The sequence below is a fragment of the Trifolium pratense genome, linkage group LG5 (genome assembly GCF_020283565.1).
Source record: "Trifolium pratense cultivar HEN17-A07 linkage group LG5, ARS_RC_1.1, whole genome shotgun sequence".
NCBI lineage: Eukaryota > Viridiplantae > Streptophyta > Magnoliopsida > Fabales > Fabaceae > Trifolium > Trifolium pratense.
The window spans coordinates 15562884-15575948 of NC_060063.1; the positions used below are offsets into that span (position 1 = coordinate 15562884).

At 37.9% G+C, this 13065-nt stretch overlaps 1 protein-coding gene across 1 annotated transcript; it reads left to right on the top strand.

Moving 5' to 3' along the window:
• Nucleotides 1–10700: 10700 nt before the first annotated feature.
• On the top strand, nt 10701–12753 carry LOC123886105. Its single transcript, XM_045935445.1, has 2 exons — nt 10701–12375; nt 12461–12753. The coding sequence occupies exons 1-2, from the start codon at nt 10701–10703 to the stop codon at nt 12751–12753; spliced, it is 1968 nt and encodes a 655-aa protein (XP_045791401.1).
• The last annotated feature ends 312 nt before the right edge of the window (nt 12754–13065 follow it).

Genomic DNA, 13065 nt, shown 5'->3' on the forward strand with positions numbered 1-13065 from the left:
TTAACCGTGTTACATCACTTATTCATATTCGAATCTTATTCCAACTTATCACTTGATAGTTCAATTCCAACAATCACTTGATGACCAACATTCTCAAACTTCATTGACACATGCTAAAAACTACCGTCTCTAACCGTCAAATTCCTTTTCTCACATTGAGTCGAATCCAATACGACTACTATGTTCCCAAGTAATCTCTCAACCAACATTTGCATTCCTTAACGCAACATTTTCCAATACCACTTCTCCTTAATCCCTTAGCAATTCGCTACTTCAAAATTAGGCTACCGCCTAAAATTGGTTCTCCAAACAATCATAACCTCTATCTCGTTGATTCCAACAACATCTTCAATTCTCTCACACTCCATCTATCCATGTTCCCCAACATCTTGTATTGCAACAAGCACACTCTTCTCCGTTTATTCACTCATCGAATTAAATCCACAAAGCTCCAAATACTCGTCATACGATCTAATCCCATCCATTAAATTCTAATCGACCTTTGTCTTAGTATTCTTACTCATGACTCCTTGTCTAATCCCAATATGACATCTCTAGAAAATTTCCAAAATTCTCGTCCAAAATACATCTTAAGTTTATTCACCAAATCACTATCGTCCCATCATCCATGATGAAACAATTTAAATTTTTTTTTTTTTTTTTTTTACTTCATTGTCACCGATTGTGACAATACCACATCAACATCCACGATGCATCTAACAAAACTAGTCTCTATCGACTCTTCCATTCCATGAATCCAAATTCCTTAGCAAATACTTACTCACTCTTATCTTGTGGGCACTACCAAATGCTCTCTGACACTTACCTTAGGCATCACCTTCAACTCCTTACTATATGTGCTCAAACACAACATCTACTCACATGTGCGGTAATCCTTTTCGCAAACTCTCACCTAACACAAGTCACTTCCAACATGACCTCCTATTACTCACTCTCAACACGTTCTCCAACGGCTAACTTTCTTATTCTTCATCATTCAAAAATGATACCTCTCTTTTAGCTTCATCTCCACTTCTAGGATCTCATTCAACTTCGACACAAATTGCCCTGTCATTATCCAAATCCAATTATCCTTTCTTCGGCAAGCCTCTCACAAAATCTTTCGAATTGTTATCCCACTTCCAACGATTCAACAAACATACCAATCCTATTATGATATTTCTCAATTCCATTCTCATCTACTTTAAAACCTACTTCCCTTCATCCATTAATTAACACCAACAGTTCACTAATCTTCACATCTCTTTCTCTAAGTTTCTCAAACCTCTTCTAGAAATCACCTCGCACACTAGACTTAGAACTCCAAATTGTTCAACCAACTCATCCTACTATCATATGCACGACTCACATAAAGCTTCTTACTCCAACATCCGGTACAACATCCGATCCCCTTGGATGACAACTTACTTCAAAATCATCACCTCTCAAGAATCCTAATCACTTCCACTTCTACATATTCAACTTCTTCTAATCGAATAGGTACTTCAACTTCGCTCCACACAAACCATATATCCATACTTCTAGTGCAACACACGATCCTTGATCGTCCCGAATGCTCTTCATCTTACTTAACCAATCTCACTAACGCCTTACGGCGAAACACTTGGTCCGACAACTCCTCTTCTAATAGTTTCTCACAACTTGTTGCTCCCATCCATTCCACTTCGAACAACGTCACCACTTCCTGAATACTCTGCCTCAAGAACATCTCTACTCATCTCATCTTCTCACGTTCGAAACATCTCGGAGGGATATAACCTTCTCCCCCACTTATCTCAAACTCACTCGTACTCTTCCACTAGAACTTCCGGTGCTCACACCTAACGGTTCTATCGTCTCTAAACATATTCTTCCTAAGAAGAAACTAGTATCGACATCGTTTACACGCATGTCACATACAAGGGACAAAACCTAACCCACGATACCTAACCACTAACACAAATTCATGCAAGCATTCAAGCAACCTATACTTTCCTCACTTTTCAAAGTTAGGAAATCAAAACAACACAAGAAAAATGAACATTGCAACGCAATAATTCATATTCACATTTATTCTAGTCTTAACAAACACAAGAAAAATGAACATTGCATAGCAATAATTCATACTCACATTCAATCAACTCAGAACAAGACGTCAACAAAATAAATTTCTTGTCTGACTCCCTCGCTTAGCAAAAGCTAGCGAGCTCCCGGCGAGACAAGTCAAAAACATTCACAGGATTTAGCAAGACTTAGCGAGACTCAGCGAGGTTCATTCTTCGCCTAGCGAGCACATCAAAAAAATCAGGGTGCTCTGCTACGGTTTTGAACTTACGCCCACTATAATCTCGTTTTCTCGACTCACCGATCCACAAAATTCAAGACTTCAAGCATATAACATCATTATAGACTTGAAAGTACAATTAAAATCATGCATCAACAAACACAACATAGAATTATGAGATCTTTATATTTTTACTCATAAAACGCATGACAATTCGAGTTCCTAGTAATCATCTAGCACATGTTATAAACAAACATATAACAACACACACTAGGATTCACTAACATCCTACTCTTCTCACTTTCATGAAAAAAAAATTTAGTTTTCACTTAAAAGAAAATAATTTTATATTTTCACCAAAATCTTCATCATCAAGAAATAATATTAGTTTTTAAAATTATTTCAAATCATTACCACATGCAGTTTTATATCATGCCGGATCATCACATGCAGTTTTACATCATGCCGGATCATCAACAATTAGCAAATAAGCATCAATCCATCAAGTTTAAACTACAAAAAGGTTAAACTCTACGCATATACAACTATTATAAACATAGGAGTATAGCACTCACACCATTACTCACAAAAAGAACGAATAATTTAATCCAATTCACATCACCCATAGTTCCTAAATGAACAGCATAAGTGATTTCACAAAACAAACACAACAAAATTGTTAGACAAACACGACTGACACACAATACTCACTTGGTCTGACTGCACAGACCTGCTCTGATCGACACATAACCCACACAGTCCGAAGACAACGGGGCTCTGATACCAATTGTAACACCCAAACCCATTATTTATATATTTCTTCCTTAGTAAAATCTTTTTCAAAATACGCAACGGAAAATCACATTTAATTTATTGAATGTCGGTTCGAGTATTACACTCCTCTACCAAAATAATACTAATTTAGTTCATTAGTAAAAATACTTGTTTATACAAATGTTAAATCAACTAATGTATTTATTAGCTATACAAAACAACCTAGATAAGGAGATTCTATATACATATAAAACCCCTTTTTCCCGTGTCACAATCAGAGCAGAGCTTCACCGACGACTCGACATCGAATACCACAAAACCTGTAAAATCTGGACCCCCAACCGTCCAGCACATAACACATAAAAGAGAGTTAGATAACATACTCAAATTATACAAGTGTAAGTAAATGGTACTTAAACACTTCTTCACAAAAACATGCATAATCATACATTATACATATACATCACCATCATTAATGCATATTCATATATCATGCATATACTTCATTTATCACCTAATCAAACATCCACAAAATACACCAAACATATAGTTTCACGTCGTCTCGGACAATACCAAAACATCAACAAATACATTGTTCAGATTATGGTCATGACGGACCCTGCGTTGTTCATTTTATAGTCATGACGGACTCTGCTCCTCACATACGGATTAACAATCAACATTTACCAAGTATGTGTCAAACATCATTTATTATAAAATGCACACATAATCCCTAATGCAATCTAATGCTTCACATTCATGTTATGTCCTCTAGACACCTCTAATGCATGTGGTACCATCGTCTTTATCAGAGTATTTCACCTCCGATATCCATCTTTATCAAACAATATAGTTCGATATCCTTCTTTATTGGACAAGCCAATATCCCTAAATATTCATGATGCATGCACTCAAAACTCATGAATATATTCATCAACAATTTTGGCATATAGCCCGTCAACAATAACGTGGAACACTATCCAACGTCCGTCTTTATTAAGATAATCAATACCTTAATATCCGTCTTTATCGAATAACATAATTCGATATACTTCTTTATTAGAATAACATACTCTAATATCCTTCTTTATTAAGTTGATTAACACCTTAATATACTTCTTTGATATTTAAACAAACATCATCAACAATCAACAACAATTATAATTCACAAATATAATCAACAATTCATCAACACATCATTCTTCATCAACAAGCATCAACAAGCATCAACAATCATGTAAGAATAAGACACTGATTGAAAATACATGCAAAGGAAGATATCAGATGAAAAATTGGTGAAAATTGCAACATTTTCGCCTGAGGCGAAACAAATTTCGCCTGGGGCGAAATTCTACTGGTTGCTCACTGACTAATTTTCGCCTGGGGCGAAATATATTTCTCCTGGGGCGAATTCTCTGCAGAATGGACTGGTTCTAATTTCTGCAGGACAGCCTCTCATTGCAACGATCATAACTTGGGCTACGAAAGTCCAATGGAGACGCACATATACTCGTTGGAAAGCTAACAAACAGGGCTACAACTTTTATGTTGGCCACTAAAACCAGTTCACAACGAAAAGAGGTCAAAATTGCACGTAAAGGTTCAGACCTCATAGATAACAATTTTCTACATTTCTCATTTCAAACTCTAAACTCTCAAGACTCTCACATAAGCCATTTTTCATATTATAAACCCCAAATAAGTTCATATTCAAGTGCAACAAGCATATCTAAACACAAAAGGACAGTTCATTTCTCAGATCTACGTCATAATCATCGAAAAAGTAAAGATTGACACTTTTTCATCAAAACTCTCAAGAACACAAAGTTCTTGAGTTTAATCTGTTATAAAGCTCGTTTTTAACCATTATTTTCGTTCATTAACCATGTTAAAAGCATGTTAAACATATTAAGAACCTTAGAAACGATTTCCATCAAGAAAATCCATTCCAAACTAAAACGAAAATGGGGTGGAGGAAGTTCGGGTGAGGAGAAATCGACATTCTCCCCTTCCTCGAGTCACCCACGAATATGAAATCTACTCTCTTACCTGGATTCGAAGAAAACACGACGAAGATCTCGAATCCCTAGCTCTCCCCTTGCTCTAGCTCCCAAGCTCTCCTCTTCTCCTCTCAAGAACACAAGAACCATGAGAAATGAATTTCTCTCTCTCTTCCTTGCCCTTAATGGGCGCCCCCTCACACACACTCAAGGCCCATTGGGCCTCAAGCCCAATTGGCTTGGCCCAATAACACGTTAACTCTCACTACTCGCTTAATAACTAAAGTACTCGATAAATAACTCTAGTTATTAACTTAATTAAAATTCCACGTTAAATAAAATATTTTAACACATAAAAATAATAATATGAAAATTGGGTCGTTACAAATTACACATAATGAAAACTAGAATATGCAAGGGGTAGTTATAGCAAATCATTCTGCATAAGTTTTCCACATGCTATGCGCTTTTCTCGCTCTCTGGCCTCTATGTGGTCCCTTCAATTCGTTATTCTCCTTAGCTGTCCTTTTCTCATACTGATTTTGTGGATCCCCATGTGATACTGCTGACTCATTCTCTTCTAGAAGTTGCTTTGTATTTGGTCTCATTACAGGGTTCCGTTGACTCCAGGAGTAGGTCTCCGTTGACTTACTCCGCTTAATAACTCGAAATCGGCATTATATTTCTTCAATCCAACCGTTGAATTCAAATATCTCATTGAGTAGATCAACTTCACAGATTTTTATAAATATTCAAAATCGTATGATACTTTTTCTGATATATTCAATTGAATGCACGACAAACTTTTAAAAAAAACGTTGAATTTCAATAATCTGAATACATAACTACATTTTTTTTAAAATTTTATAAAAATTTGTGGAGTTGAAAACGATTTCGGTACATAGAAGCCAAACATAAACGATTTTGGTACATAGAATTCGAAATTGGATTTCGGTGATTTTTTTTTGAATTTTATCTGTGTTTCAGTACGTACAATCCAAATACGCTTAAATTCGGTTTTTGTCTTCCGATGTGTTGTTTTGCTATTGGAGTGAACCTTATCGATGGCCATTATTACCCACAACTATGAAGCTGTTTGGTGGCCATTATTACACATAGCTATGAACTTGTCGACAACTTTCAATCTCAGCAGCGGCAGCACCTATCAGTTTTCTCTCTGTTGGTGTTTTGATTGGCTACATTTTGCAAAAGCCAGCCAGCCAGATGCTGGACTGAGATGCTGTAGCATTACAGTACAGCATACTGATACTCTGTTTTCGTGCAGAATTTTTATTTCAAATCTGAGTCAAGATTTGCTTCAATTATATATTCAGGCACGTGCGTCTGGGCAAGACGAGACTTACTCAGCAAGTTTTATTGAAGTCGGTCAAAGGAAAGTGATTTAAAACAAAAATATAATTATATTATATCTTTGGCGTTTTTTTGTTTGGTACAACATGAATTATATTTCTGGAAATAATTTAGGGTTGGCCACAATTCCTACAGCTGTATTTGTCTGAAGACCTAACTTGCCCATCAAGACAATTGAAGACTATAAATATGTGAAGCCTCAAGGCTATTGAACTCGCGATTTCTAAACCTTGTATTACTAAAGTGTGCGTTTTTGAGGTTTAGTGTGTGTGTCTTTTGTGAGCCTTTCTTGTATCGTTTTGATGCAAGTTTAGGACTGTGTTTGTATTGTTTATTGTCAACTGCTCCTAAGCTTTTAAGCACGGAGTTAGTTTGTGTGATTCACTCATAAGCTTTTAAGCAAGAGTGTTGTCTAGTTTCTAGGAGAGTGTCTCCATCCTGATTATTATTATTGACAGCAACATGGTATGTGTTGTTAGAGGGAATTTGGGACAGGGTCTCATTATCTAAGAGGTTCTTAGATAGGATTGCATTGGTAGTGTCTAGGTGATAAGTCAAGTACCGGGTGTTGGTCGAGGGCTTTGAACTAGAGCTATTATAGTGGATTCATTCCTGGATTGGTATCCCCCAGAGTAGGTGACGTTGCACTGAACTGGGTTAACAATTTCCTGTCTTATTTATTGTTCTGCAATTTATTTATTTATTTACTGTGTTCTGCGACTGTCTTGCTGCAACGTGTGCTATAGCATCTTGTGCAGCATTGTGTTCACTGCGTGCCAGATTTCAATTGGCATCAGAGCAGGCACCCTTTCTGGTTATAGGGTGAGCTCCAGGGAAAATGTCTGGCAACATTGAAAAGGAAGGAGGGCTTGTAAGAAGACCACCGCTTCTAGTTGGTGTCTCCAACTATGATTATTGGAAATCACGCATGATTGCTTTCCTAAAATCTATGGATAGCAAAACTTGGAAGGCTGTTCTGAAAGGATGGGACCCTCCCGTGGTCATTGACAAGGATGGAAAGCCAACACTTAAACTAAAAGCTGAGGAGGACTGGTCTAAAGAAGAGGATGAGCTTGCTTTGGGAAACTCAAAAGCATTATATGCATTATACAATGGGGTAGATAAGCACATCTTCAAACTAATCAAAAAATGTGTCTCAGCAAAGGAAGCTTGGAAGATTCTTGAAACTGTTCATGAAGGTACTCCTCAGGTAAAAATGTCTAAATTACAGATTCTTACTACTCAGTTTGAAAACTTACGTATGAAGGAGGAAGAAACAATTCAAGATTTTCATATGACTATTCTAGACTATGATAATCAATTTGATGCTTTGGGGGAGAAAATTCCCGAAGAAAAGTTAGTAAGAAAAATGCTTAGATCACTTCCAAAGAAATTTGATATGAAAGTCACAGCTATGGAAGAAGCCAAAAACATTTCTGAGATGAAGCTGGATGAACTGGTTGGATCACTCCAAACTTATGAAAGTGTTGCAAATGGAAGAAGTGAAAAGAAAAATAAGAGCATTGCCTTCTCATCTAAAAATAATGAAGAAGAACTGGAGGATGAAGAAGAATCTAATGAGAGTATCTCTGAGGCCATGGTGTTATTGGGAAAACAATTCAACAAAGTTCTGAAACGAATGGATAAGAGACCCAGATCAAATTTCAAAAACAATGCTCCAAGCACTACGCGCAGCAATGAAAAATCAAACTTAAACAGAAACATTCGATGTCACGAATGTGAAGGATATGGTCACATCAGACCTGAGTGCCCAACATATCAGAAGAGAGCAAAGAAAGGGCTAACTGTCAGTTGGTCTGAGGATGATGACTCAGAAGATGATACAGCATCTGTAACTGCTAAACATATCTCAGTCTTAACAGGTATTGTTACATCTGATACAGAATCTGATGATGGAGAGGTAACCTATGAAGAGCTTGCTACATCCTACAAGGAACTTTGTCTTAAAAGTGAAGAAATCTGCAGGGTTATTGAGAAACAAAAGGTAACCATCAATGAGTTAAAAGCAGAAAAATCTGAGAATATCTCAAAAATAGAGGAACTTCAAAAGAAGGTAAATTTTCTGTCCTCTGATCTCGAGATCTGCAGGGTTATTGAGAAACAAAAGGTAACCATCAATGAGTTAAAAGCAGAAAAATTTGAGAATATCTCAAAGATGGAGGAACTTCAAAAGAAGGTAAATTATCTATCCTCTGATCTTGAAGAAGCTAAAGGAGTCATTGAAAAATTAAATACTGACATTTGGCGGCTGAGAAAATTCTCTGACATGTTGTATAAAGATGATGAGCATCTTGACAAACTTCATAAGGCTGATGGACAACTGGAGGAAATCTTAGAGAAAAATGTTCGAAAGCCTAGAAATATTGGGCTTAGCTATGAGAATGTCAATAAATTCAAAAATTACAGTCCTGACCTCATGTACATGGAGCCTAAAGAAACTCAAAAGCAAAGGATGCCTTATCAGAAGCCGCAGCATCATCAGCAGCATCCCATGTCAAGAAATAGAAGAAAGCACCATGCTTGGAGATGTCATTACTGTGGTAGAAAAGGGCACATAATGCCTTACTGCTACAAGCAAAGGCCTTATGTGGAACTGTGAAAGTGCAAATGTAATTGGTACCAAATGGGTCTACAAGAACAAGTCTGATGAAAGTGGAACTGTGACCAGAAACAAGGCAAGGCTGGTTGCACAAGGATATTCACAGATTGAAGGGATAGATTTTGATGAGACTTTTGCTCCGGTTGCTCGTCTTGAATCCATTAGATTACTTCTAGGAGTGGCATGCATTCTAAAATTCAAGTTATTTCAAATGGATGTGAAAAGTGCCTTCCTCAATGGATACTTAAATGAAGAAGTATATGTGGAACAACCAAAGGGGTTTGTTGATCCAAGCTTTCCAAATCATGTTTACAAATTAAAGAAAGCTCTTTATGGATTAAAACAAGCACCTCGAGCATGGTATGAAAGATTGACTGAGTTCCTTATTAGTCAAGGCTACAGGAAAGGAGGAAATGACAAGACTCTATTTGTGAAAGAAGATCAAGGCAAATTTCTAATAGCACAAATCTATGTTGATGACATTGTATTTGGAGGAATGTCTAGTGAGATGGTACAGCATTTCGTGCAGCAAATGCAGTCTGAGTTTGAGATGAGTCTTGTAGGTGAACTAACCTACTTTCTTGGGCTCCAAGTAAAGCAGATGGAAGATACTATTTTTATCTCCCAAAGCAAGTATGCAAGAAATATAGTGAAAAAGTTTGGTATGGAAAGTGCTGCTCATAAAAGAACACCTGCAGCAACCCATTTAAAGCTTACCAAAGATGAAAAGGGAGTTGATGTAGATCAAAGTCTTTATAGAAGCATGATAGGAAGCTTATTATACCTTACAGCTAGCAGGCCTGATATTACTTTTGCTGTAGGAGTATGTGCTAGGTACCAAGCTGAGCCAAAGATGAGTCATCTTGCTCAAGTGAAAAGAATTCTGAAGTATGTGAATGGTACATGTGATTATGGGATCTTGTATACTCATGGTGAGAATTCTATGCTAGTAGGATATTGTGATGCTGATTGGGCAGGTTGTGCAGATGATAGAAAAAGCACCTCAGGAGCTTGTTTCTTTTTGGGAAACAACCTTATATCCTGGTTCAGCAAGAAACAGAATTGTGTATCCTTATCTACAGCTGAAGCAGAGTACATAGCTGCCGGTAGCAGCTGCTCCCAGCTATTATGGATGAAACAAATGTTGCTGGAGTACAATGTGGTACAAGATGCTATGGCATTGTACTATGACAATCTTAGTGCCATCAATATTTCAAAGAATCCTATCCAACATAGCAGGACGAAGCATATTGATATTAGGCACCACTTTATTAGAGATCTAGTTGAAGAAGGTATTGTAACTCTTGAGCATATTTCAACTGAAGAACAACTGGCTGATATATTTACTAAGGCTCTAGACGCAGTTCAATTTGAAAAATTGCGAGGCAAACTTGGCATTTGCCTGTGCGAAGACTTATAGCAATTACAGCACAAAAAGCGTGCAGTTGAAGTGTTTCTCTACACCTCATTTAGTTGTGCACGCAAAATAAGGGAAGTTATCAAAAATTTCCATAACTTCTCCTTTCACGCCATTCAAACTCATCATTTCACGCGCTACATTACTTCACTCCATTCTCTCTCTCCATCAACTACTCAACTTCCTCTCTCAAACTCCATTAGCGAAAATCTTCACCAAAGTTCAACAATCACCATGTCAAGTTCTCAGAATCCATCCCCTTCCAAGAACGACGAAGCTCTGCCTCCACAAACGGCCACATCACCCTCATACGAGTCTATTCCTCAACAAATCACCGTGGCCTTTCCAATTTCAACAATTTTTCCTGAGGAAATAACGAAGAGGAAGAAGATCTCAGCGAAGAAGACAACACCAAAGAAACGTTCTAAACGAACTCAATCCACTTCGCGTGCGACATCTGCTTCAAAACAAACGGGTAAGAAATCGAAATCCACTCCTAAAGCTGTTCATACAATGCGTGAATTGTACCTTGACAATCCTCCTACTGCAAATGTTGATGCTAATGTTGAAGCATCTAATTCTAGCAAGAAGAATTTAAGTTTGGAATTGGATTTAACTGAAACCCTAGGATTAGAAAAACCTAGGTCTGCTGAGAAATTGGGGGAAACCTCTTTGGAAATCCCTAATGTCGATATTGATGGTATTGGCGCTAACTCTAAGGCCAATCTTGTGTCTGAGATGACAGTTGATGAGAATGCTGGTTCTGGGCTAGATGCTGCAAATGATGCTACAGCATCTGAAGAATATGTTGATATTAGTACCTCTGTAGTCCCTGATTCACCAAACTCTCCTGTGGTTCCTGTCAATGAAAAAGGTACTGAAACCACCATCCCTGCTGATGTCATTACTCAGGATAAGGGTAAAACTGCAAGTATGCCTGATACAAGTGAGGCAAATGTAATTGATGTTGAAAACCTACAAGTCAAGAGTACTCCTAGGGCTGGTATATCTAGGAGGCTGAGGAGTAATACAGGAAAGGATATAGCCACTCCTCTAGAGGCCACCAAAACTAAAATTGGGCCTAAGAAACAGTGGAGCAAGGTCACTGTGCCCTCTGACAGTAAGAAGAAGAATGTAAAGAGAAAAACTGTCTCCTCAAGTGACTCTGATTATGAGGCAGATCAAGATGCTGAAGCATCCCCTGCAGCATCTTCTCAGAGGTCTGCCAAGAGAAAAAGGATGGCCCCTACTGTCCCATCTGTACCTATTGACAATGTCTCTTTCCATTGTGTTGAATATGTTGACAGGTGGAAGTTTGTAGTCAAAAGAAGAATGGCCATTGAAAGGAACCTAACTGAAGAATTTTTGAAATGTCAAGACATTGTGAATTTGTTAGAGGAAGCAGGACTGCTGAATACTGTCTCTAAGTTAGGTAACTGCTATGACAAGTTGACCAGAGAGTTCCTGGTAAACATCCCAGCTGACTGTGATAACCCTCTGAGTCCTGAATACTTAAAAGTATATGTGAGAGGCAAATGTGTGGATTTCTCACCAGTTGTCATCAACGAATATCTGGGAAGAAGTACTGCTCCTGCAGCCGAATTAGAGACATCTATGAATGAGATATGCAGGACCATCACTGGTGACAAAGTGAAAGCATGGCCAAGGGCTGGCAAACTTTCTGCTGCTAAATTAACCACAAAATATGCTCTGCTAAACAAAATTGGTGCAGCAAACTGGGTACCCACTACACATTCCAACAGTGTAGCTACAGGTTTGGCCAAGTTCATCTATGCCATAGGCACTGGTACTGTTGTTGATTATGGCACTCATATTTTTAATGCAACAATTCTCCATGGCTCTTCCACTGCTGTAAAAATGCCAATAGCCTTTCCCACTCTGATCTGTGGTATTATCTTGTCTCAACATCCTGACATTTGCACTAACTCTGATGTGCCTGTCTCTAGACCCTCAGCTTTAACCATGGATTTTAGATTATTGGAAGGAAAAAGGAAAACATGCTGCAGACATTGCTGTAGCATCTTTGAAGACACCAGCTGTAGGTATGACCAAGAGACAGATGATTGCTAATCTCAGGGAGGTTAGTAATATGCTAGGTGAGAAGAAGGAGCTGGTAGATGGTGTAATCCAAGCCTTGGAGCTTGAGCAGTCACAGGCAAATGAGGATGGAGTTGGTCCTTCCCATGGCGCTCCTCGTGATGATGATCTTGCAGGTGGTGACACTGTAGAAGAGGAGATGGCCTCTGATGAAAGTCCCTCAATATGATCTGTTTCCTTCTGTAACTTTTTCTTATTTTGGATGTTATTTCTTTTTGAAGGCTTAGCCCTTATGGTTTGTAACATGTACTATGTGGTTCCTTATGCTCTGACATCCTATGACTTTGTGCTACTTGGTATTCTATGGTTCTTTGTTTTGCTCCTATTCTATGGTCCTATTTGTCAGAATTTATGGCTAAAAAGGGGGAGTAAAATGTGTTTATGTGCATGATGTGATGAAAAATGCTATAGCATCTAGTATAGCATGTTTTTCTGTGATATGCATGTTTTGAGGGGGAGTGAAAGTTTATGCATATATTAA

Excerpts from the sequence above, each read along its gene's own strand:
- LOC123886105 (XM_045935445.1), top strand. The coding sequence starts at position 10,701 with ATGTCAAGTTCTCAGAATCCATCCCCTTCCAAGAACGACGAAGCTCTG. Across the intron at positions 12,376-12,460 it reads CTTTCCCACTCTGATCTGTG|ATTATTGGAAGGAAAAAGGA; the intron begins GTATTATCTTGT and ends CATGGATTTTAG.